This window comes from Magnolia sinica, chromosome 3 (assembly GCF_029962835.1).
Source record: "Magnolia sinica isolate HGM2019 chromosome 3, MsV1, whole genome shotgun sequence".
In the NCBI taxonomy this organism is placed as follows: Eukaryota; Viridiplantae; Streptophyta; class Magnoliopsida; order Magnoliales; family Magnoliaceae; genus Magnolia; species Magnolia sinica.
In genome coordinates, this window is record NC_080575.1 from 93,007,320 (window position 1) to 93,035,132 (window position 27,813).

General features: G+C 40.7%; 1 protein-coding gene across 1 annotated transcript; it reads left to right on the forward strand.

Annotated features, from left to right (window-relative positions):
* Window positions 1–22,761: 22,761 nt before the first annotated feature.
* On the forward strand, window positions 22,762–23,967 carry LOC131238971 (uncharacterized). Its single transcript, XM_058236545.1, has 2 exons — window positions 22,762–23,337; window positions 23,434–23,967. Exons 1-2 carry the CDS (start codon window positions 22,762–22,764, stop codon window positions 23,965–23,967), a joined length of 1,110 nt encoding a protein of 369 aa, XP_058092528.1.
* The last annotated feature ends 3,846 nt before the right edge of the window (window positions 23,968–27,813 follow it).

The following is a 27,813-nucleotide window of genomic DNA, read 5'->3' on the forward strand; positions in this document are numbered from 1 at the left end:
ATTTTTCATTCTCCATTCAAAATTTGACCAATGTTTCTGATACTTAAGCTGTCAATGGTAAATGTATTTCTGCACGTCGTTTGTTGCAATACTCTTTAGTTCTCTGCAGTTTCTACTGTTGTGGTTGAATCCCCTTCCAACAAGTGAGACAAAATTATGATCATATACCAGTTTTCATGTAGAATTTTGGATAATGAATATAGAAGCCACATCCACAGACTAAAGAAGGGATCAATCTGTCAAGGGAAATTGAACCAGGCCTATTCTTACCAGTTTGGACTTCAGAGACATACCCCTAATAGCAAGATCTTATGATGAAATGTCCAGGGAATCCTAACCAACCACAATGTTGATATAGTGGATATATGTGAGCTTATTGATTCTTTGACTCTCTCGCCAGTAGACTGTGTGTGAACATATAACTTCCTTGGTTCTTGCCATGGTTTCGTCCAACTTCTGTGAAGGTTTGGGAAACATCAGTTCTAATAATGTCAGGAAGTGGAAGGGTCTATCAACTAGCAAGCTCCTATATGAACACATACATGAACATTGAAGTATTATATTTAACCAAATATAAATACTTCAATGGTTTTAACTTGATTTTGTTAGTATGCAAAAAATACAGATATTAATATGTATCTGTCAGACTTATTTTCTCATTACCTATTAAAAAAGAATTCACATTGTTAGACTTATGTAGAATCTGAAATGAACTCCAAATAGTACAGGGTTGGAGATGAACGTAAAGAAGAGACAAACTGAAACTTTGCACTGTGAAAGGTCTATTGTTTGAGAATGTGTGTGATTTTTTATTTTTATTTTTTGAGGGGAAAGGTGAGGCTGTGTTTGGCTGTTCATTTCAGACTTATTTTTATAGTTTTTTTTTCCTGTTTTATTCTCCTGTTGCAGCCAAACAAGAGAAGTCAACAAGGCATGTTGCAGCCAAACAAGAGAAGTCAGCAAGGCGATGCCTTTTTGATAGTGACAGATTGAAATTTGATGGACAGACGACAGAGAAGATCAGGAAGGTTTAAAATCAGTGTACTAGTTATTGTATCGTTCACCACCGATACAGCTCTGTATTGCCTTGTATTGGGCTGTTTCGGGTCGATACAGCCATATCTTTTATGGACGATACTGGTATGTATCAATACGTACTGGTTCTGGAAGATACTTTAAACCTTGTTCCTGAGTAGCTAGCTGATCAATCTGACCAACCAAAATTAGCAAAATTAAGCTGTTCATTTCTTGGAATTGAATTTTGGACATTTTACAAATTTTATTTTTGACTGTTCAATCGATGGTTTGATGCCAACAAAGGCTAAATCCATCTTTAGTCTCGGTTTTGCCTCAGTTACCTAAACTGAGACTACAACTCCCGTGGCTAAAGGCTTTAGCCTCGGTTGTTGAGAACCGAGGTTAAAAATAGATTTAGCTTCAATTGGAGGCAACCGAGGCTAAAATTTGGATTTAGTCTCAGTTGGAAACAATGGAGGCTAAAATTTTGATTTAGCCTCATTTCGAGAAAACTGAAGCTAAAAAGATTCTTTTAGCTTCACTTGAAGAACCGAGGCTATAAAAGTCATTTTAGCCTCGGTTGCTAAAACTGAGGCTAAAGCCTTTAGCTACGGGGTTTTCAACCTTGGTTCAGATAACTGAGGCAAAATCGAGGCTAAATGCTTTAGCCTCAGTTTTTAACCTTTTTAGCCACAGTTTTGAACAGAGGCTAATGCCACCTTTTCTTGTAGTGCATGGCTTTTACCCAACACGGTCATGTATATGCTTGAGAATAAGAAGTAGAAACAACCAAAGAATCTAATCTATAAAATAAGGCATGATGAGAGGCAAAAAGATTTAATCGACAGAGAGAAACAAACGGATGATTGGAACGACGTAATTGGATCTTAATGGAAGACGGGACAGTTACCTACGCTATAGGAGAAGAGGACACCTGATCAGAAGCCGGAGCAACTGTGGGAGAAGACCCAAGAGAGATAGGCCTTACACGGCGTTGGTAGACCTGCAAAAGAGGAGAAGAAGAAGGAAACATAAAATGATTTCTTCGAAAGAGGACATATGAGAAATGGAAGACAGAACAATAGGAACTGATGAAAATGCATGAACAATTTTATAGTATAGTAAATTTTCAAAGAATGTGACATGTGTAGACACACGAACACAACAAGCACATGGATCATAACAATGATACCCTTTATGATGCCCCCCTTTAACACCCCGAATTTTAGGGGCCGAGTAGGAACTCGACTCCCGAATTCCCGGGTGCCGCGTGTGTCCTAATGGGTTTCAGATTTCAATTACATTTAGATTATCTCATAAGCCATGGGGTGTTTAGCGAACAGTGAAGTATAAGTAAGTCATAGAACAGTAACAAGTGCCGTTAAATAAGTAGAATATCCAAAATACAATCCTAAGAAAATCCAGGATAGGGAACTAGTCCCACCTATACAAGTGTTCCAAAATGATTAGGGTTGTAGCCCATACCCTGCGATCGTCCATACATAAGCTAAAAGGAGTCGTCGATGGTCTTGTAATATGCTCGCTTCTCCTCATCATCCATGTTGGCATCTTCCAGCGCATCCAGCTCCGTTGTCCCTGCATTTATGACAGGTTCTAGTTCGTGTTTTGAAACACCGTCCCAAAGTGGGAGTGAGTAATCAACTCAGTCGTACTATTAACAATAAGTTATATAGATTATCATACACATGAACAAATTTAGTGAAAGACATACATTCACAGAATTCGAAATACTCTAGTTAATGCAATTGCATGATTCAATGATATGATACATGCTCTCACCACAACACTCCCTCGAGCGATAACATCTAACAATCGCGAATGACCAACACACCCTCAGTGCGACCACGACTGCCAAATCGCCAAAGTAACCAATGCAATGTAATGTGAATGTTAGACAAGTTGATTAATTATGTTCGTTCATCCAACAGTTTGGGGAAACCGAGATACCTCAACAAATCAATGCCCTAATCCAATTGCGCGGCTTTGGCGGCCATGACCATATGGCTCTCGCGAGGTTCGTTATTCTCGTAATGGAATCATACGAAGGCGTTTAAGACAATTAAAATCTTGCTCACGGTCACTATGGGGAGACTCATCACCCCAGCGTAGGCCGACAGCTCGGGCATAGTGTCCCATACCACCATCCCCGGCTAACGAGTTTAGTTGCTCACTGGTTACTATGGGGAGGCTCGTCACCCCAGCATAGGCCAACGGCTCGGGCATAGTGTCCCATACCACCATCCCCGGCTCATGAGTCTTGTGGGCCATAATTAATGGTTGTCAGTGGGCGCAAATGGGTACATAGTGCCTCGAGTTCCAGCAAGCATGTACAAACATGATTAGCATACAAGGATGACCAACCAGTGGGCCAATTCGTCCCCACGAGACGAACCATGGGATGTACGATCTAAGAACAACGTCTCGCGTAGTCCAACTATAGTCAACAACTAGTAGTTTGGCTAGTTGGGCTAAACTTGCCCGTGGGCTGACCCAACAAAAGGGTTGCCCAAGAAAATGCAGGTTAGCTGGCCGATCCAAAAAGGATGTAATGTATAAATACAAGACCAACAAGTAGAAGTCGATCTACTCATAGTTGTGAGGGGAATCAGGTGAGTGTAATTATAATCTGCATCTAGAATTAGGGTACAAGATATCGTTGTGCATAACTTGGGGAATTCCTAGTTATACATGTATATGGGTCTAAGTTTCAAAGGATCGGGGTGTGGGAATGAACACCGCAATTAGCTATAGGGAGAATTTCATCCTACGTGGTGTGGCGTGGGTAGTGAATTCTCCCATTTCAAATCTACGAGAGGCATGTGTACTAGTCCATAGTGTACATTCAACAAATTCAGGGGCATTCCTAGCTAGGAGTTCCACAATTTCAGCAATTCAACAGTACAAATAGCAATACACTAATCTACACGTGTAAGTTACATACAACAGGATCTAACTTATGAAATCAACAAGATTGGGGATAATGCATATGCAAATTCATAATTTGACAAACAATTCAACAATGCATACACAAGGGAAGTTAGAATTGAAATTCCTTTCCCAATTTAGAAAAATTCTAGGCATAAGTTCTAAATCAGCAAATTCATACTGAAATAATAACATGCAAGCAAATTTCCACACAAAATCACTAAAGTTCACTCTAGGCATGATAACAGGCTACTTAGAAGTAATGGTCCACACCCATCATCGACCAGAAATTCTTACGGTCACTCTAGTGGCGCCGGGTTCACAAGTTTGGCATGCCGGGGTCCTGTGCCACATGAATTGCATGTCAAGATGCATGCATGCGGCCCTAACTTAGAAAAATAAAGGAGAGCTTGAATTGTTACCTTAGATCGGCCACAACTCGTCTCTATAGCGGTAGGGCCGAGTTTTTCGACGAATTTTAGAGGTAGGAGTGCGAGAATTCCAATTTCCTAGCTCCCCAAGCACTCATACCCTCCCTCCCTCTCTCTCTCTCTCTCTCTCTCTCTCTCTCTCTCTCTCTTTCTCTCTCTCTTCTCGGCTGCTGGAATTTTGCAATGGGAGTGAGGAGAGAGGGTTTAAAGGTTTTTAACCCTGCAATTTAGCTCAATTGGCCCTAGGTGCCACTTATTTCCTCAAATGGCCCTTTGGGGCCGACTTGTGGCTTTTGAGGCTGCCCCGGTGGTCCCCTGGCCCATCTGAATTATGGGATTGGTGCTTCATGGCCCGATGCGGGGCTGTGCAAGGTTTGACAGCAAACGGATGTGGGGATTTATTGCAAGGGTCCGATTTGTGATCAACGATCACCACTCCTCTATCAAGGGTCAGATTTGGCGGATGAGTGTAGGGAGATATCTTAAACCTTTGGTGTGAATTTGGATGAAATCGAATGGCTGAAATGCCTCAATTCACTATCCTAAGTGGCAAGGCCATTTGTTTTAAAATTTTAGATTTTAGGCCAAAGCTAGGGTGAGTTGCACTTTACTAGTGCCGACTGGACGGCGTAAATCATCTGTTTTCAGGCATCGTCCGAGTCTGTTGCCCGTGATGGGCCATAAGCCTAATGAGGCCCATGGCCTCCCAAAGTTTCAGATTTTCTGCCCCTCCCTAGGTGATGCATGACCCATACAAATAGTCACCAAGTACAAATGGGCAGACTGGCTCTACGACCCGCGTGCGGCCCGAACATAATCAGACTTGATTGCATTAGTGGTTTAATCTGAGTTAATTTATTGGTGGTAAACTGCACGTGCAATCAGATCGTGCGGTCCTACGGCAATTCACACGTGGACGCCTTAGGACACTGTTCTGATTGTGCCGAGTGTTACAATCTACCCCCCTTATAAATAAATTTCATCCTCAAAATTTTGTACCTGTTCATACTACTTAAGTAGGCTTGGGTAGTGCTTGCGGATCTCAGCCTCCGTCTCCCAGGTGGCTTCTTCTTCCTGGTGATGCGTCCATAGCACCTTTACTAGTGGGATCACCTTGTTTCACAACACTTGCTACCTTTTATCTAAAATCCGAGTGGGTCGGAGAATATAAGTGGCATTGTCCTTAAGTTTCACGTGCTCCCACCGGATGACGTGAGTGGGGTTGGGGACGTATTTCTTTAGCATAAAGACGTAAAATACATTGTGCACCCCGGTAAGTGGAGTGGGTAAGGCCAAGCGATATGCGACAGGGCTTATGTGATCAAAGATTTGGAAAGGCCCAATATATAGAGGGGCGAGTTTCCCTTTCTTGCCAAAGCGTAGGACCCCTTTCATTGGTGAGATCCTTAGGAACACGTGGTCTCCTGCTTCAAATTCTAGGTCCATTCGTCTTGTATCTGGGTAACTCTTTTGCCTACTCTAGGCTGTTAAGAGATGGAGCCTAATGATTTCAATTTTCTCGGTGGTTGTCCGCACCAAATCAGGCCCTATTAGGCTCTTCTTGCCAATCTCTGCCCAACAATGAGGAGCTCGACATGGGCGCCCATATAAAGCCTCATAAGGCGTCATGCCTATGTTAGCTTGGTAGCTATTATTGTAGGCGAACTCAGCATAGGGAAGGCACTCATCCCAAATGTTTAAGAAATCTAGTACACATGCTCCCAAATCGTCGGCCGAGTTAGAAGCTCAGATTGGAAGGAAATGAGCTGCTTTCATCAATCGGTCTACGATCACCCAGATTGAATCGTGTCCTTTCCTTGTCCTGGGCAAACCAGAAATGAAGTCCATAGATATAAAGTCTCATTTCCATTCGTCAAGTGGCATGGGTTGCAAGAGGCCTGATGGTCGGTGATGCTCGACTTTAACTTGCTGGCAAGTGAGGCATCGAGACACATAGTCGGCTATCTCCCTATTCATGTTGTGCCACCAATAATTTTGCTTGAGGTCCCGGTACATTTTGGTGCTTCCTGAATGCATCACTAATTTAGAGTTGTGGGCGACACTTAGCAACTTTTCTTCCAGTCCAGGATGGTTTGGGACACAAAGGTGACCCCAGAATCATAGGCCTCCATTGGAGTCGACTCTCCATTTGGATTCACTCCGGTCTCCTGCTAATTCTCTCATTCTTCTTAACAATTCATTGCCCTTTTGGACTTCGATGATCTGATTATCAACCAACAGCTGAGCGTGGACATGAGCGATGACCTCGTACGGTTCTTCCATTGTCAGCTTCATTTCAAAATCTCGTACGAACTCCACCATGCCCCACTCTTCTACCATTAGTGGGGCTGCAAATTCTATCACTCTCTTTCAGCTTAAGGCATCCGCCACCAAGTTGGCCTTGCCTGGATGATAGGAAACCTCAAATTTGAAATCTTTCAACGTCTCCATCCAACGACGTTGCCTCATATTCAAATCCCACTGGGTGAAGATGTATTTGAGACTCTTGTGATCGCAGAAGAGTTCAAATTCCTCCTTGTAGAGATAATGCCTCTATAACTTCAAGGCGAAAACAATTGCCGCCAACTCGAGGTCGTGAGTGGGGTAATTCTCTTCATGCTTCCTCAATTGCTGAGAGGCATAGGCGATGACCTTATCCCTTTGCATAAGCACGCAACCCAATCTCACTCGGGATGCGTCAGTATAGATGGTGTACTTGACTCCTTGCTTAAGCAAAATGAACACCAGAACCGAGTTCAACTTATTCTTCAGTTCTCGGAAGGCCGCTTCTGCCCTTTCGTTCCAGGCGAACTTGATATCCTTTCTAGTGAGCTAGGACAAAGGTCGGGCTATTTTCGAGAAATCCTTGATGAATCGGCAGTAATATTCCGCCAATCCCAAGAAACTTCTGACTTAAGTAATCGAGCCCGGTCGTTTCCAGTCTTGTACCGCTGCCACTTTGGCTAGATCCATGGAGATGCCTTCCTTAGACACCACGTGTCCTAAGAATTTTACTTCTTTCTAGAAGTCGCACTTTCGGAATTGAGCAAACAATTTATTTTGCTTGAGCGTTACTAGGACTGCTCATAGGTGTTCTTCATGCTCCCTACGACTCTTTAAGTATATCAGGATGTCGTCTATAAATACAATGACGAATCGGTACTGGAAGAGTTTGCAGACTCTATTTATAAGGTCCATGAACACAGCTGGCGCGTTTGTGAGTCCGAAGAGCATGACTAGGAACTCATAATGTCCAAAGCTGGTTCTGAATGCCGTTTTTGGTATGTCCTCCTTTCTAACCCGTAGCTGATGGTATCTGGATTGTAAGTCGATCTTCGAGAAGTACTGGGCACCTTTTAGTTGATCGAACAGATCATTAATTTTAGGCAACGGGTACTTATTCCTCATGGTGACTTGGTTCAATCTTCGGTAGTCAATGCACAACCGTAAGGTGCCATATTTCTTCCACAAACACGACTGGGGCTCCTTAAGGCGACACACTGGGTCGAATGAAGCCCCAGTCTGGCAGGTCATCAATCTGTATTCTAAGTTCATCCATTTTGCATAGAGGCATACTATAGGTTGGAAGGGAGAGGGGTGTGTGCTCGACACTAAATCTATGATGAAGTCAATCTCCCTTCGGGGAGGGAGTCCTGGTATATGCTTGAATAAGTTGACATAGTCCCGAACAATAGGCGTGCGTGTTAGCGAGAGTTCATCGTCGCCCTTTTCTAATGAAGCATAACATAAGACTCATTGCGGCTAGCTGACCTGGAATGGGAATGTAAAGGACGAGCCATTGTCTTCATGGATCGTACTATCCGGTCTTTACAATCAATCTCGGCTCTCATTGTGGAGAGCCAAGTCATGCCTAAGATGACATCGTAGTGAAATACCTTTGTGACTAGGAGATCCACACGTGCCCTCTTACCCCTCAAGTCAATGGGGCAACCTCGCCACACTGATGTAGCTTCCGAGAAAGTTCCGGTTGCCGCTATGATCCTCACTCCCGACATGGGAGTGGTGGGTAACCCTAGATGCTTGACAGTTGTGCATGATATTAGCGACGTAGTGGACCCAATGTCCACTAGAAAGAAATTAAGGGTACCTTGTATGTGGGCCGTCACTTCGAATGCTGAGGGTGTGGGCATGGCTGCATCCACACCTTATGCTGCCAGTGCGTGAACTCGAGCTTACTGTGGCCTGTTGGGCTGGTGCGTAGGCCTTGGCGGCGGCCTATACTTAGGTGCGGGCAACCTACGGAACTGTTGGGCCGGACCTGTGGCTCGCTGAGGGGGAGTTGGCAATGCTGGTTGGGGCAGTCGGTTGATGCGTTGAGGGGGCGCGTAGCCCATGGTCCCTCATCTGAGAAAAGTAGAAAGCCTCCGAATGGCCCACTTTCTTGCAGTACCCGTAGGTGTGATCAAGTCGGGCATAGGGGGGTGGAGGAGCTGCATGTCGGGGAGGCGAGCTCGAGCACGGTTTCCTCCCTACGAAAGAAGAAGACTGTCCTCCTCCCCTGCCTCGAGAGTCAAGTTGGAGGTGAGCTCGTGAGACCCGCTCTCCGTCCTGCTCAAATCGCAAGGACATTTCCACCAACTTGGCATAGGTACGGATGTTCTCACAACACATTTTGGTGCAAATGCGGGCCCTCGGGCCTTCGGTGAAGTGCCTCATCCATGTCTCTTCATCGGCAACTATTCAAGGGGCGTAGTGGGACAACTTGGTAAACCAGCTCTCGTACTCGGCTGCCGACATCCCTCCTTGTTAGAGGCATAAGAACTCGTTCTTCTTCTTGTTTTTGTAGGTTTGTGGGAAGTACTTTTGAAAAAAGCAGGCTTCAAAATCTTCTCGTGTCCAGAAGAAGTTGGCAGGGTTGGTCCTTAACACACCTTCCCACCATATGTTGGCCTCCTTCTCAAACAGGTAGGAGATCAACTCCACTTATTCTGCCTTAGTGCAGTGGAGGGGCCAAATCGCCTTGGTGACCCGATTTAGCCAAAACTGAGCCTCCTTGGGACGATGTGTGCCGGCGAAGGTGGGCGGCCTGAGCCTTTGGAAGTGCTCAAAGAGACTGCGCGGAGTAGTAGACGACCTAGGTTGCTCTGATGGTGGCATGTTCATGTGGTGGGTAATGGTTCCCACTAGAGTATTTAAGGTCTATTGCATAAGATACTTAGGAACATCCTAAGGAGTCCTATTTATATTTGTGGAACTTCAACTTTTGCATGTAGTTGGAAAACTCTAGAAACCACCTCAAATTTATGTAGTTTGTTAAAATAGACTTCACTCTTCGTAGTTTTTTAAAATAGACTTCACTCTACGCAATTTCACAAAATGACCCAGAGTTTCAGAATAGCTTTTTCAGGACGATTTCAGGATTCCTTTTCTTCACTTTAAATCTTTGATTTTCTTCATTCCTCACTTAGTTTTCTTGGATCTTTAACTTGTGAATTCTTCAATCTTGATCTCCTAACATCCATCCCTTGCCTTGGTGATTCTTGAGCATCAAATCTATACTTTTAACACCATTTTCAATCGAAGCTCTTAAATTCACCTTGCAACACAAACATGAGTAAAATAGAATATTAAGCATTATCATGTTCATTAAACTAAGATATAAATAGGGGATAATATGCAATATTTAACACTCGACATCTTCCTTAAAGGGATAACTGTTCTGAATCCACGGAACTTCTCTGAACTCCTCACAGAGACTCCTCAAAACTACGAGGAAAAGAACAAGAAAATAGAAAATAAATTTTATAAAATTTAAAATTGATTGATGAATGAATTAAACGAGTTCACAAGCCTTTAAATAGGGATACTAAGCAGTGCGAGAGAAATTAGAATCAAACTACAACTAAAACTCCTAGAATTCGCAACTTTCTATAAATAGTAAAAGATCTGACGGTCCGGATCACTTTTGATGTCAACCGGACCTTTTCTGATCCATCTTGACCTTGAAATAGTCGAAAACAAATGCTCAAAATCAAAAGCCCAACAGTTCATTATCTTCACGCAAAACTTGCTGCCATGATCGTGCATTTTGGAAACTTAAATTTTTTTCGTTTGGATGCCAAAGTCAAATACTCACACATAAAGGAATTTTTTTATTAACATTGTAGTGGGAAATCAAGGAATACAGCTTCAGGAGGTTTTGCCAACCAGTCAACCTGTCTCTTTTAAGTACCGTCTGTCCATCCAAGAGACCAAAACGCGTAAATAAAACGACAGGGACGGTTACTGACGAGTCAGGCGTAAACATTAAAGTCGATAGTCAGTATTCCATGGGAATTTATGACCTAACTGTTGAATTGTTAATCACCATTTAAAAATAGTGCTGACTCTTCTCTCTTGGAAATGGGACAGTCGTACACGATCCAAATCCTTGCCCAATTTTGAATGGAGCATAATAGAAATTCTAAATTGAGAAAATAAGAGTACGCCTTTACTTTTGATTATTTAGTTTAGACCACCCGATATCTTATTTTTAACCATACATTTAATAGACACTAATTGGATGGTTCAGATTGTGTAGCGTTAATTTCAACATACACTTCCAAAAATTTGGAAGGTGCGGATCGTGCGATGCATCAGTGCTACATACGAGGATAATGACTCACTGCCATGTTCAAAACTGTTGTAAACTATCACGGTAGCCCATTCTCTAAAGTCCATAGTCAAGAGTAGCTTTTGTCGGGAATGAGAGTTCCCCACCATTTAAAAATGGTAGTGACTCTTAACTCATGCCCGTGGCATATTTATACAGCAATATAAACCGTCCAAATCACTAACCCAATCACGGATGGGAGCATTACACATAAATCTGATGTGAGGAGATGATAACCCAACATCTTACTTTTAACCATCTATTTAGTGGGCTTTAATTGGATGGGTCAAATCGTGTAACGTTAGTTTGGAGACATGGTTCTGCTCCACAAACTGAAAGGCCTGGGTAGTGGGTAGTGATGCATCATTGCTATATATGGGGATAATAATTCACCGCCATTTTCAAAATGGTACTACACCATTATATCAGATTATCTAAAAAAGTCAAAAGTCAAGAGTTCAGAGGAGAATCCTTGGGAATGATAGTTCACCACCATTTAAAAGTGGTAGTGACTCATTGTTATGCATGAAATAGTCGTGCAGTCATCTAAACAATCCAAATCACTAACGCAAGCATAAATAAGAGCATAATTCAAAATCCAAAGTGAGGAGATGATAACCAAACATCTTACTTTTGACCATCTATTTTATGGGCTTTAATTAGATGGTTTAGATTGTGTTGTGGTAATTTAGAAATATGCTTGTGCTCCACAAATTTGAAATGCATTGGTGCCACATGGACGGAGAATAATTCAACTGCATTTTCGAAATTACTGCACTTTCATAGTAGCCTGGCCTCTAAAGTCAAGAGTCAAGACTAGGATCCTCACGAATGAGAGTTCACCACTGTTTAGAGATAATAGCGACTCTTCCTTGATGCGCCTGACAGAGTTGTACAAATACCCTAAACCATTCGAATCACTAATCCAGTAATGAATGGGACCATAACCCAAAATTTATAATGAAGAGATGGTAACAACCATCTAATTTTGCCCCTGGAAATTGGACCACTGGCTAATTTACTTTTAGTCATTTATTCAATGACCATTAATTGAATTATAAGTAATATGTTTGGCAAACAACATACTTGTCAGCTTCTCCTCTCTTTCGTTCCTCCTGATGCCCCTCTTTAACAACTTAGGAAAAGTAGTGGGCAGACTCTCAATAGTTTCACCCTCAAGAGTTCGAGTACCCATAGGTGGTGAAATTCCATTACGGCATGAGTGTGCGGGGTGTGTGTGAAAAAAAAAGAAGGCACTCACACTTCACACACACCGCATAGCATTCAAACCCATTGCCTCAATATTGAGAGAAGTACTCTTGTCTATCATTGAGCCATGGGTTGAAACCCCTGCCCCACTGGTTGTATATGTAAAATACACTCCATCTGTCAGGTTCTAACGTCCACTCTAAGATAAGAGCAAATATATTAACCACATCTACACCCCAGGTGGGCTACATGAGAGGGAACAATGGTGATGGAATGATAACCATAGTTTTGCATGTGAATGACCATGGGATACATCTTTCAAATTTCATCATACCTGTTAATCAGGTATAACTATCTGGTTGAAGTGAAAATACAAAAAGCAGCGGCATCCAAAACTCAAGTTGGCCGGAACAAACTTACCCCCTTTTTGATAGCCCTGAAATGAATGTAAATTATAATAAATAGACATTGATGTAATGATAATTACATCAATATTTGTCTCTGCCATCTACTTCAAGATATATTTATTTCTCTTGTTTAATTCGCTGAACAGAATAAAAATCCCTACAGTCAAGGTCCAAATTCCATGTTTGATAGTATTGTATAGAAATTCAACGAGAATGCAGCTGGCAGCCTATGATGGTCCCTCATACACAGTAACTGACCTTCCTAAATAAGATCTACTGTAGCATAAATTCCGTATTGGCACGTTGGCCCTACCATTCAACACCTGATCGGAAGTCCATCCAGTAACATGGTCCTGTCAATTTAAACAATACATAGAGTCCACCCACATTAACTCTCCAGCCTTGTAACCTAATCCAAAAGGAAGGGAAAAAAAAACCCCATCCAAGAACCCATAACAGGGCTTAGGGCGTGTTTGTTAAAAAGGTTTCCACCATTCTCCCATAATACTTTCTACACGAGAGGCTTGGCTTGATGGGGTAAGCAGAATACGCTCAGCCAATCCTGATAAAACCATTTTTTTTAACTTCTAAAATTACCCTTACAGCGACGTAGATTCTCTGTGGGTAATACACAAGTTATCTCTGAACGTGTGGAACTTCTCTGGCCCACCATGATTTATGTGTTAGATCCATATTGTCCATCAACTTTTCTAAAACATGCTGAACATTCAACAATTAACCTTGAAACCTTCCCAGGGCCCACCGTGAGTTTTATTTGTCATCTAAGCTCTTCATAAGGTCACACGGACCTGGATGAAAGGAAAACACAAATATCAACTCGATCAAAGACTTCAATAGCCCCAAGAAGTTTTTAATGGTAGGATCTCAATTCCCACTGTTTATAACAGTGTGGCCCAGTGACCCTTAGATCTACTTCACTTTCTATTTTATGCCTTAATGTGAAAAAATGGATGGACGGTGTGGATAAAACATATATATCTTACCGGAGCATCCTTTCCATCCTGGTTGGGAGTACCGTCGTTATAGGATATGGGAAAACGGATTGTGCGGTGACCTCATGCTGTGTTAACGTCACCAAGTTTTTTTTGGGCTCCACCATGGTCTGTGTTATATCCACACTATCCACACATTTTAAGGGATAATTTTAGGTCCTTAGCTAAAAAATGATGCAGATCTAAAGCTCAAGTAGACCACACCACAGAAAATAGGGGGGATTGGACGTCTTCCATTGATAACTTATTAGGGCCACAGAAGCTTAAATCAATCTGATATTTGTTTTTTTTTTTTTTTCTCTTTTTTCCTTCGTCCTTGTTTTTGTGACCTCATGAACAAATTAGATGAAAAATAAACAAACATATTGGTGGGCCATAAGAATGTTTCAACAGTAGGAATCATTGCCTCACTGCTTTATGTTTTGTTGTACACCTGAGCTTTAGATTTGACTTATTTTTTGTCTCGTCCTAAAATGATGTCACCAAATGTATGTATGGTGTGGATATAACACATATATTATGGTGTGGCTCACATAACTTGGTGACAATCACTTGAGCACACCACGCATTCCGCTTCCTGTGTATTTGGGTGCCGGGCTAGGTGGATATTGGATCCGGAAGGAATTGCCTAGAAGCTGCTACTGAACGGTGCTATGTGACCCACCCTGATATATATGTTTTATCCACCTTGTCTGTTTATTTTTCCAGGTCATTTTATGGCATGAGCCCAAAAATAAGACTATCCAAATCTCAAGTGGGCCACACCATAAGAAAACAGTCGTGATTGAACATACACAGTTAAGATCTTCTAAAGGCCCGCTGTAATGTTTATTTACCATCCAACCTAATATTAGCTTCATTCAAAACTTTTGAAGTCACTAAGAAGCTTTTAATGGTGGGCATTCAATCACCACTGTTTTCCATGGTGTGGTCCACATGAGATATGGATCTTCCTCATTTTTGGGATCATTTCCTAAAATTGAATTTTTTTTTTTTTTTTGAATAAATAAGATGATTTTAATATTATTTAATAAAAAAATAACTTTTTCATTATGTAAAACATTTCTAAATTCAGTACTTAATTTTCAGACTTCACCAATAGTTACCAAACAAGTTTTTGGACTTCAGATTCAGATTTTAAATTCAGGCTTCAGATATCAAATTCAGGCCTTAGACTTCAGATTAACAAACGGGGCCTTAATGCCCATAACATAACCATGCAGAATTCAATAATAGTACCATTGGGGTATCATACAGCCCAGGGTAATCAGCTTCCCAACATAATATCTAAAACAGTCCTAAAAAATATATCTAAAAAAAGGTTCAAATCTGTCCAAAAGATATAAGGAAGCAAATCCATCATGAGCTTACCCGAGATGTACCTGTCCATGCAAGAAATGCCCATCAAACAGTACATGGGCCGCATATCCAATACACGCACACATAAGAACAACCAAAAAAAAAAAAGGAACAACCAAAACGGAAAAAGAAATTGATCATCACAATAAGAAGTCAAACAAGAACTTCAAGTCCCCAGCCTTGCAATCAACTTCTTGTGTCGACTCCTTGCTTATCTGGTCGATGCCATCTGCCCTAGTACAGTATTATATAGTTGCATCCTTTTTCCTTCTTTCCAAGCTATCTTGTTGGAAAAGTCCAAGATTCATGAGATTCTTCAGTTCTTATACCTGTGGGAACTGTCTCTCCCATTTCATCAATCCATGTTGAAATTACATCCTTGTAAGTAGTGTATTTCTGGTATCAGCTACCATTATAACGATCCACTTGGTCTCATGCTTCATCCCAGCTGGTTTCATAAATACCTAGCTTCCTTCCACTGAACACCACGTAATATTTTGGCATTACTAATTACCTATAACAAGAATGTATATTAAACAATGTTTCCAACAAAAGATTATCTACATCTCACTGAAAAAACTGTTGAATAATATAATGAAGGGAGTTTTTTTATTCCTTAAAATGGAGTCTCCTAATTAACAAGTTATATGGTCCTACCTGCAATAAAACTTAGTACAATATTATCTACCTGCTAGTGTTGGTAATCTTTCATGCTGATGATTAAATACAAACATACAGGGAATGAAGATAGTAACAAAGGATCATTTCATGGATTGTATCAAATATACTACGTATCAATCTACAACAACATCAAAGTCCAAAATATACATATCAATCTATGTTAGTATCATTCAACATAATAAGTCCTATAATAACATCTCCAGGTTAACTTCAGTTCACATTCACGTAATCGACATTAATTTCTCATGCTGATCTTGCGCACCTTTGTGTTTTACGAGAAGCACAAACCATCGGACCATCATGATGATCCCTTTACCTGTTTGGGTACGTTAGTCCCAAAATATGTCAAGCAACCTGGTACAACAAACAAATCCTATCGAAAAATATACATCCCCAACCACCAACCAAACCTAAAAGAAATCATTCAGTACTATCATGTGTAAGTCGAGGCTATGATTCAGCACATCTAATACAAATCATGGTGTGGATCCAGAGGTTATGAGTCGAGTTCCAGCTCAAGCTTTCAAGCCGATTTCAAGTTCAAACTTTCGATTCAAGCATTTTCTTTCTAACTTTTATACATGCGGCCCTTTTTTATATTATATATAATATAAAATATAATATATTAATTAAGTTTTATATATATATATATATATATATATATATAAAAGTTATAACTCAACCAAATTGAGCCAAGCTAAACCTAGTCAAGCTCAAGCCGAGCTTCGAGCCAAGTTGAGTCAAACTCAGGCCAACTGGAGCTCCGCTCAAAATCCTTTCATGCTAAGAAAAATCAGCTTGGCTCATTAAAACCCAGCTTTGAGTTAAGCCAAGTTGGGCTTATTCGAGCCGAACGAGTGAGTGACGGAGCTAGCTCAATTCTTGTTCAGCTCTAACTACATGGTAAGCAACGTATTTCTTGAGGTGTGAAATTTACGTGAGCCCCATGATGATGTATTTCTTATATCCACACGGCCATCCACTTTTTGCAAATCATTTTAGGATATGAATTCAAAAACAATGCAGACACAAAGCTAAAGTAGGCCATACCACTAAAGACAGGAGGAATTGATTGTGCCATTGAAAACTTCCTGGGGCCACAGAAAGTTCTGAGCAAGTTGAAATTTGTATTTAACTTCATCCAGGAATATCTGATCTTATGAATATATCAGATGGAAAATAAGCCTCACGGTTGGCCCTATGAAAGTTTCAACAGTAGTTTGTTCAACCTCCACTGCTTTATATAGTGTGATCCACTTGAGCTTCTGGATGTACCTCATTTTTTGGCTCATGCTCTATATTTATCCGCAAAAATTGATTGACCATCTAAATCTAAGTCAAATCATGGCGGGACATAGAAAAGTTGGAAGCGGATTGCTTAGTAACTCACTACACTTAGCGTACTGAGTAAACTTTATGGGGTCCACATGATTTATGTATCTGATCCGCTCCTTCCATCAATTATACCAGATAATTGTATGGCCTGAGCCCAAAATTGAAGTATATAGAATATTCTAATGGACCACACCATAGGAAACAGTTGAATTGAACGACTATTGTTGAAAAATTCTTAGGGGCCACAGAAGTTTTGGATCAAGCTTATATGTGTGTTTTCCCTTCATCCATGTTTATATGATCTTATAAACAGGTTGGATGATAAATAAACATCACTGTGGCGCCTAGCAAGATGTCAATGGTGGAAATCATTATCCTCATCTGTTTCCTATGGTATGATCCACTTGATCTTTGGATATGCTTCAATTTTGGGCTCAACCCCTTAATTTAAATAGAAAAACGGATGGATGGTGTTGATAGACCATATACATTCAAGGTGGGCCCAACTGAGTTTACTCCGCTACGTTAAGAGCATACTGAGTAACTCAGTACGCAATCCGATTTCAGAAAGAGAAATTTAGGACTGTGGACCCCACCTTTTAGCCAGCTGTTTTTATGAAAGAAGACAAACCTTCTTTTGCAACTTAGACCTGCACGTGCGGATTACGAATTTCAGGATGAAAATACCCCTCCTTTTTAAATACTCCTTTCACTGAATTGCTTTCAGCGTTGCTTTCACTCCGCTTAACGTAAAAACAGGTGCTTCCAGCCCTACGCTCTCGTGGAGCTAAGAACTGAAGTACGAAGGGTTTTCTTCTCATTTTTTCCGACTGAAATATCTGTGAATCATCATCATTCTACATTTTCCATTTTTCATCTTGGATAGGGTTACGTGAAATCCCACGAGCTGGTTGCATCTCCTTGAAAAGGTTCAAAATATTCTCTCACTCTAAAGCACCTCTCTTCAACCTGCATTTGACCGATACTGTAGCAGTCGGAGGTTCAGATCTTGAAAAAAAATGCTACACTTGTACAATGGCATTGCATGCGAAGTTCGGTCAATTCCATGCGTTAGGCTTAGTCAATTTCATGCGTTAGGCTTAGTCAATTTTATGCGTTGATTGATCAAATCCATGTCAAACTCGCTCAATTCAATTTGAAGCTCACTCAATTCCATTCTAGGGCTCACTTGATCTCATGCTAGGCTCACTGAATTCCATGTTTACCCTGCTCAATTTCATGCTAGGATCGCTCAATTTAATGTTTACCCAGCTTAATTTCATGGTAGATAAGGTCAATTTAATGTTTGTCTCGATAAATATCATGCTACGATTGCTCAATTTAATGTTTGCCCAGCTTAATTTCATGGTAGATAAGGTCAATTTAATGTTTGCCTCGATAAATTTCATGGTAGGATCGCTCAATTTAATGTTTGCCCAGCTTAATTCCATGGTAGATAAGGTCAATTTAATATTAGTCTCAATAAATTTCATGCAAGGATCGCTCAATTTAACATTTTCCTAGCTCAATATTATCCTATGCTCGCTCAATTTACAGTTTTCCCATTCAATTTTCATGCAATGCTCACTCAATTTAATGTTTGCCCCGCTCAATATCATGTTATGCTCGCTCGAAGAAATGTTTGCCTAACTCAATATTACGCTTTGCTCGCTCGAAATATCGTTTGCCCACATCAATATCATGATATGCTCGCTTAATTTATAGTTTGCCCAGCTCAATATCATGCTATGCTCTCTCGATTTAATGTTTGCTTGCATAGTTGAATTTATAGTTTGTCACGCTCAATTTTCAGTTTGCACCATTCAATTTCATGCTTGCGGCGCAAATGTGTCGGATTTTCCCACTGAATTTCATGTTTGCCTCACTTTTTTTCGTGATTGCCCCGCTCATTTCCGTGTTTGCCCCGCTCAATTTCATGTTTCCCCGCTTATTTTCAGGTTTCCCCTGCTCAATTTGTAGTTTGCCCTGCTGAATATAATTTTTTCCTCGCTTAATTTCATGTTTGCCCCACTAAATTTCTAGTTTGCCTCGCTGAATTTCATGTTTACCCTGCAAATTTTCTAGTTTGTTACGTTGAGTTTGATGTTTCTCCACTGAATTTCACATTTGCCCAGCTCAATTTTCAGTTTACCCCACTCAATTTTATGGTTGGCCCTCTGAATTTCATGTTTGCCCCGCTCAATTTCCAGTTTGCCCTGTTCAATTTCATGCTTGCCCTACTCAATTTCATGTTTGCCCCACTCAATTTCCAGTTTGCCCCGCTCAATTTCATGCTTGCCCCGCTGAATTTCATGTTTGCCCCCGCTTAATTTCAAGTTTGCCCCGCTCAATTTCATGTTTGGCCCGCTCAATTTCTAGCTTGCCCCACTGAATTTCATGCTTGCCCCACTCAATTTCCAATTTGCCCCGCTCAATTTCCAGTTTGGCCGCTCATTTTCATGCTTGCCCCGTTGAATTTCATGTTTGCCCCGATTAATTTCTAGTTTGCCCTGCTCAATTTCATGCTTGCCCCGCTCAATCTCATGTTTACCCCGCTCAATTTCTAGTTTGCCCTGCTCAATTTCATGTTTGCCCCACTCCTTTATGTTAGCCAAGATCTTGTCTTAATTCTTGTGAAAATCCTTCCAAAGAAAAAAAATTCCTAAATAATACACTCAAGAAAAGAACAATTGGGCATTTTTTATCTAAGACATACGAGGATACTTAATTTTTTACTAATATAGTGAGGAACTCATGTACTTGTTAATGGAATAACATGTTCATGTCCACCAATTAATTGACATGGAAAAATTAAGTGCCAAAATGAATGATATTGGGAAAGACTTATGCTAACATATGTTACTTAATAAACTAATAGGGAATGGTTACGAACCTCTAGATTTCTTGACACCTAGTACATGTCCCCATCAAAATCACTATTTGTTATCTCATCTACCAATGATCGCGGCCCTTTGGTTAGAAAGAAAATAGCATATTTAGAATTTCCAACAATATTAATCAAATTCCCGATATAAGTCGCAGTGAAAACATGAATATCTCCAAAGTGTAGTCCAAGAGCCTTGTATACTAATATATTTTCCGAGATTTGCCCATTCTCTCGGTATTTTAGTGAGAAATAAAGCATGAAAATGTTAATTAAGTAACAAATGCAAACATATGACATTAGTCTAAAACAATCAGAGGAATCACATAAACAGAGTAATATAGCAACAAAATTAGAAACAGATTAACACAAATTTCAATAGCTTTTAGCATTCCAGTCGGATCTGCAGTTCCCATAAAATAGTAACACTCACTGGCATGAAGCCTTCCTCCCTTGAGACTTTTCAATTCTTCTATCATTATCACTGACAAGTGAGCTTTCAAATACAGTTCATCAAGAGGAATTCCATAGAGAATCATTCTCAACGTAAGAAAATCATCCATGTCTCCGTGATTCAATGCAGCTACAATTGTAAGGACTAGTAATTAGTGGAATTTATCATAGAGGGTGTTAAAAATATTTTCTTAAAGAAGAAATTGCCCAAAGAACACTTTTTACTTTTTAGGTAATTCAGCTAGAACAAGTGGATGACAACATGTTCAATTTCCTATTTGGCCCGCTCAAACAAGTGGATGACAACATGTTGAAGCAATATGGAAAACGTACAATGATTAGTAAATTAGTTGTTTTTGTCATTCCGTTGAATTTCAAATGTTCCAATTGTGCAACTATACAGTTCCTTGTTTGATATTTATTCGTCAACACATCAACGAACAATATCTTCAATAGGATGTATCAATGATACAAGTAGGCACTATTTTTGAGTAGGGAGGTAGACCCAAATTTACAAATTTCATGTGAGACTCAATCATGGATAGATTTTCAACTGGCTTCAAGTTTAGATTGCCCCGCTCAATTTCATGTTTGCCCTGCTCAATTTCCAGTTTGCACTGCTCAATTTCATGTTTGCCCAGCTCAATTTCCAGTTTGCCCCGCTTAATTTCATGCTTGACCTGCTGAATTTCATGTTTGCCCCACTCATTTTCATGCTTGCCCTGCTCAATTCATGCTTGCCCCGCGCAATTTCATGCTTGCCCTGCTTAATTTCATGGTAGATAATATCAATTTAATGTTTGCCTCGATAAATTTCAAGCTAGGATTGCTGAATTTAATGTTTGCCTAGCTCAATATTATCCTATGCTTGCTCTATTTACAGTTTGCCCATTCAGTATCCATGCAATACTCGCTCAATTTAATGTTTGCCCCGCTCAATATCATGCTATGCTCACTCGAAGAAATGTTTGCCCAACTCAATATCGTTCTATGCTCGCTTGAAATATCATTTGCCCACATCAATATCATGATATGCTCGCTCAATTTATTGTTTGCCCAACTCAATACCACTTGAAACCATTCGTTAACGACGAAGACCTAATCTGTATAAGATCTGGTTGTTTTTTTTTTTCGAAATATAAACGCATAGCTTACATTTCATTTCCTTAAGCTCTTTATCATCCTCATCTATAATAGGAACTGAGCTGTCGGTCCTTCATTATTTAATTGAGTTTTGTCATATGGCAAGGTTCCATTGATTTATGATTCACTGATAATGTGTCATTGTATTGGTTTTCAGATAATGGCTACAAGAATCATGTGCTCTTTTGGCGGGGAGTTAGAATTTGAAAACAAGCGATACTCGTACACGGGTGGAACATCAAAACAAATGACGCTACGCCTAGAGACTACGTATGAGGAGCTTTGATCTAGATTTTATACGATTATTAAGAGTAGACCAGAAGATTGTGATATTAGGATGAAAGTATTGAATCCTTGCACTAACGAATCAATGCCTCCAATCGAAATCGAAGACGACGACGACGTCAAAGAGTTCTTGTCTTACCAGTTTGAGCATTCGGATAAATTCATCCCGTTAGTCATCGAAACAATCCAACACATCAATACCACAACATACGTGGACAGTGTGGCTGATGAGTATGGTGTGGAATTCAAATACAATCCCTCTCCATTACAAGTCGTAGTAAGCAATGATCAATTACCCGAGCCGCCGCAAGCATTAAACGTCGTGACTACGCAAGTCAGTGGTGTAATTGACATTAAAAGTAATTATGAATACAAGACACCGCCGTTAGCATCAACAGCGGATCTGCCATCATCATCCACCATCCCATCTGTGCGTGTAAGCGACATTCTGCTTCGAGACCTTCCCGATACATCAAACCTCATGACTCGTCAAGTTCTCGCGTCATTTGATGATGATGCATTCACCAATGCAAAAATGCTGGAATATACTGATTTGTTATGTGAACCGACCGATATAGCTGTTGGGCAAACGTTTAAGGACAAGAGTCGGTGCCAGTATGTTTTGAGTCAATTTGCAATTCGGAATAATTTCCAGTACAGAGTAATATACTCAAATTTCAGGAGATTTACCATGGTGTGCTTCGAAGATACATGCGAATGGAGGGTTCATGCATCTCGGGAGAATGATACGAGTATATTCAAGATACGGACTTATGAATCAAAACACACGTGCGGCATAGCATAGATGAAGAGTGATCACCGGCAAGCCAGCAGTAAGCTAGCGTGTGATCTAGTTATTAGCCGCATTGAACAACGCCTAGGGTTGAGGCCAGCTGACATTATCTTCGCCATGAAAGAGAAATATAATATTCGTATTAGTTATTAGAAGGCATGGAAAGCTAGGGAGCTTGCAATTAATCACGTGATGGGCTCTTACGAAGATTCCTACAATCAACTCCCTTTGTATTTGCATGAGTTGAGGAGGGCCAACCCAGGGACAGTTACTGCCGTTTCTGTAAACCAACAGACTTGGAGGTTCGAGAGATGTTTTCTAGCTCTCGGACAATGCATACGAAGTTTTCAGAAATCATTGCGGAGGGTATTGGCTTTTGACGGAACACACTTAAAGGGCAAATACAAGGGTGTGTTATTCATCGCCAATGCCTTAGATGAGGACAATCATATATTTCCACTTGCGTTTGACATCGGAGAATCAGAGAACAGCAGTAGTTGGAATTGGTTCCTTACCCACCTTAACAATGTGTTAGGGTCTGTGGAGGGTCTTGTCATTATATCCGACCGATATAAAGGTCTGATGAAAGAGGTTCCCCAAGTCTTCCCGCATGCAATCCATGGGTATTGTGCGTACCACATCTATAGAAACTTAGTTGACACTTTTAAGGATAAGTCATTAGAAATGTATTACTGGATGGCTGTGAAGACTTGCAGGAGGGCCGAATTTGAAAAAATAATGCATGATATCAAAATGGCCAATCCCCCAGTACATGCATGGTTGACAGAAATTAGGTATGAGAGATGGGCATCTTCGTACTTTCCAGGAAGAAGATTCAACTTGGTCACGACAAATATTTCTTAGTGCGTTAATGCCCTTTTCAAAGAAGCACGTGAATACCCCATTACGAAATTGATAGAGGCTGTAATACTGAAGATACAGGAATTGTTTTACAAGAGACGAGAATCTGCGGCATCATTTATGGGTCCATTGACACCATGGGCGGAGAAACAGTTAAAGGATATCGTGCAGAAGGCGCGAGATGTTCGTTGCCATGCTATTTCTCGAGATGAGTACTATGTCGTTGGAGATTATAACGATACGATGAAGCTCAGTGAGTTTTCATGTACATGTCATGAGTTTGGCGCGAAGGGGTACCCTTGCATGCATGTCCTGTCAGCCTGCATAAACTACAATTTGGATCACTACTTATACTTCTCCCCATTCTACACGGCGCATAATTACCTGACCACGTATAGTGAATCGGTGTATGCAGTACGCGACAAGAGCGAGTGGAAAATTTCAACGGGGATGAAGGAGTATTGTGTGCAGATTAAATCGCCAAGTCAGAGGAGGTCAGTTGGAAGACCCAAAAAGCTTAAAATTCTATCGCGTTGAGAGGAATCGAAAACAATAAAGTGTGGGCGATGCAAACAAACCGGGCATAGTCGTCGGTCGTGCAAGTTTCTGATACCCGGTGTGTAGCATATCGTGTAATTTATGTACTTTGTATGATACATACAATTGAAAGTTATATATTGCTCCTAGTTGATCTTCATGTATAGCATATCGTGTTAAAATGCACCAATTGTCAGCCCTATCTATACATGCATTCCATAATGCCCCCTTGTATTGTAAAAATAAATTATCCACTACAATACCTTCTGGATAATCAACACCACGTGCAAATATATCAGAAGTCACGAGAATAAGACCTTTTGACTTCCGGAACTCATCTCCAATCCTGGTTTTATAGCTCTGCGGCTTTCTATAATGGATCTCTCGCACATTCAGGTTCAACTCGGAAAGAAGGTTAGCAACCAGTCTTTTGACCATTGCAGAAGTACAAAAGACAAGAATCTGCATTTAACTTCGACTGGTATAACCTAGAGGCTGCGGACTGAAGAATCTTGGTAAGAGGAGTAAAATTGATTTCGGTAACTGCTACGAAGTAATGATAGAGAGATTGAAATTAGGTCCCGAGTGCCCCATCAGCAAGGCATCCGATCAGATCAATGGTCCCAATCAGCATACATGTTTGCGATGGGTGTGGTGGTGGAGCAACACCTAATAGAACTTTACGAACCACAACATAATAGCATCTCTCTAAGCCACATTGCATCATTCAGTACAGAATCGTTATGCATATTATTGCATTAGAATGCACGATTAACATAAAGATTATCTGAAATCATTTGCTAATGTGGAGTATAGATAATCAGGAAGGAACATATGACATGGCTTTAAAGAAAATGCCTCTGATATATATATATATAGTAGGATACCAAATTACTACTTCAATGAATCGCTTATAACAGATAGAAGGATCAATTCCATGTTGAAGAGACATGTAGTAAGTAGATACAAAGAAATGAAGAGAGTAAACATAGGGTGCCAATTAGGAGAGCAAGTGAAAATGAGTCCGAGAGAAATTGATGGATAAAAACTTTGATATATAGGAAGAGAAAATAATAAAATGGGATAAAGATTGTGATAGAAAAAATATAAATAAAAAAGTTGTAGATGATAGGAAAGAAAGTGATAGAACTTATTAATAAATTTGGTATTAGGAGAGGAGATGATCAATGTTATTACTATATATGCATATTAGGCCTTGTTTCTTTTGTTTCCTTCATCCCGGCCTGTATGGCTGATTTCTTATGATTTTGCTCCTTCATATGATTGCCCTTTTTCTTTTTTCTTTTTTCAAAAGCAGGGCCATGCCCCTAAATCTTTGTTAATAAGAATGGATGATATACAAGCTACACTTTCGAGTGGGCTCCACACAAAAGAGCAGGCATCACCTATCATATTGGGAAATCAGAAAAACTGATAATAAAGAAAAAAACAAAGAAGAAAGATAAAGCCACCCTTTCTTCGTATCAAAACAGGGCTTTCCAGCAAGACATTTGATGTCAAGCAGCTACTGAAAAGGTAGAAATAATTTCCAGAACATCGTCGCCTCACGAACCAGCAGCAAGGGGACATTTCCCGACTCCTCCACTACACAAGATACAGTCATACCCACAGCCAAATGCTGCCACCCTTCTTGCATTTACAAGAACATAGCCACCTCACGAACCATCAATAAGAAGAAAAAACCCGACCCCACAATGCCCAGAGATAGACACCCCCTGAATAGCCTCACTATATATTTTCCAGCATCTGCCCCAGAAAGAAACTACCTTCACTTCACTTTCCATTCCAGAAAGCTACTTCTTGCGTAGATCTAAAGCTAAAGCTGAATTGAACTTGAGGCGGCACAAAAAAATCACAGATCGAACCACAGACAGTAGAGAACGCAGCATCTGCATGCGAGGACTATAGCCATATCATATGATTGCCCTTGACTTGCCATACATCCTAGAGGCACCAACATTCCAATAATGTTATTGTGGTCTTTAGGAGTGATGCGCGCTCGGGCATAAAAAAAGGAAGAAAAGCCCAACAATGTTATAATGGTGGGGTGACCCCACCATTATAACACCAAATACTATAATCAAAATAAGTACCCCAAGTATAGGCACTAAAATCATAGTCCCCTGCATCAGTTAAAGTAAAATTAACGTCACTATTTAAATAAACAGTTTGACAATAATATCCGATAGGCTTGGCATCCCAAAAAGATACTTGATGCACAAGCCAACAAACATGACTAAATGCTGTCTAGCTGGATGGACCACCATCCGGTGGAGCGATATCATCACGCCGGCAGGTGATTGTGGCAATAAGGGTGTCAATCTTATGCTCGACCCGTTCCATACCCTTCTGGATGGCCTCAGAAAGCCGCTCCAGTCGCATGAGTCGTCTGTCCTGCTCATCCATGTGCCTGACAATGTATGCCCTGCGGTTATGGTATGGCATCCTTCGACTAGTATGACCATATAAGGATCGTGGCTGCTCTCCCTCTGTAGGATAGTCGGTGTCGGCTGCCTCTGTCTCTGTCGCGTCCGTCTCTGCAGCCTCTGTCTCCGCTGCCTTTGCTTCTGTCTCTCCCATAAAATCTTCACTGTGCCTTACTGATGTCGAAGCCCCTTTCAACCCCAGTTTCATGCGATTGATGTTGTTTTCTGTAAACATTTTCACGGGTCTGGGTCGGTCAGTGATGGGCATTAGGCCAACATGACGGGAGAGTAAACATAATAGGTGTGGGAATGGAATGGCATCCCTTCTCGTGGTTGCTATGTTGTCGGCAATTATTTGAGTAATGATGGTGGGCAGACACAAACGTATATCATGACAGATGCTATATAGAATATCTAACATATACGAAGTAATGTCAGACTTGTTCAAGTCCCTCAGATAAACATTCCAGGTGAAGATACTGTGTAGCACCTTGTACTTGTCTTCCAAGTGTGTTGCTCTCAGTACATTACCCTTATGCTAAGGAACATTCTGTCCTTTACAAAAATACTTCGTCATTTCTACTCGCACAGCTGGGTCATCAATGTCGTGATCCGTTAAGCCTCGACCTATGGCTGGAATCCCTAAAAGCTGTGCAACCACCCCAGTATCAATGGTGGTGGTTGTCTCTCCAATCGTCACCTGAAATGAAGCAGGGTGCATTACCGGCGAGTGACAATATGATAGAAATATGATCACTTGCTCATTTCTAACTGTCCCTCCAAAATCTAACAGGTTACTCCACCCAACATTCTCCAAAATCTGTGGAATCTCAAATTGCTGGATGCACGCTCGATCGATTTTTTTCTCATATACTATTTTTCGGACGCGATATTTGTCGTTCGCAGGGGGAGGAGGAACCTGTGGGATCAATTGTTCTGGTTGAATTGGAGTACTCCTTTGAGTACGAGCTCGCCTGGCCGGTGATTCGGTCGGGGAAGTCTGTTCCTCTGCCCGTTTCGATCTATGTCTTGAACGGAGTTTGGTACGATCTCCATTGGATGACTCTCCAACCATGACCCTTTTTCCTTTATCCTTAGGCATTATGACGGTTGAGATGATAGTCCCTGTTACAAACAAAGGAAATGATAAAATAAGGCAATTAAGGTAATAAAACCATCTGAAGGAAATCTGTCGATATTTATGTGTGAGAATGTTCCCTTTGTTCAATACTTACTCAAAATCAGTAGGTGGTTCATATGCATGAAATTTGATTGCAACCATATTCTTAAAAAGGAAACATTTAAAGATTTCTATATTCAATTAAGAAATTTCTCATTAAAGAAAGGAAAACACATCACAATGGAGGGAAAGAATTCTCAATGACAAGGAAGGTATGGC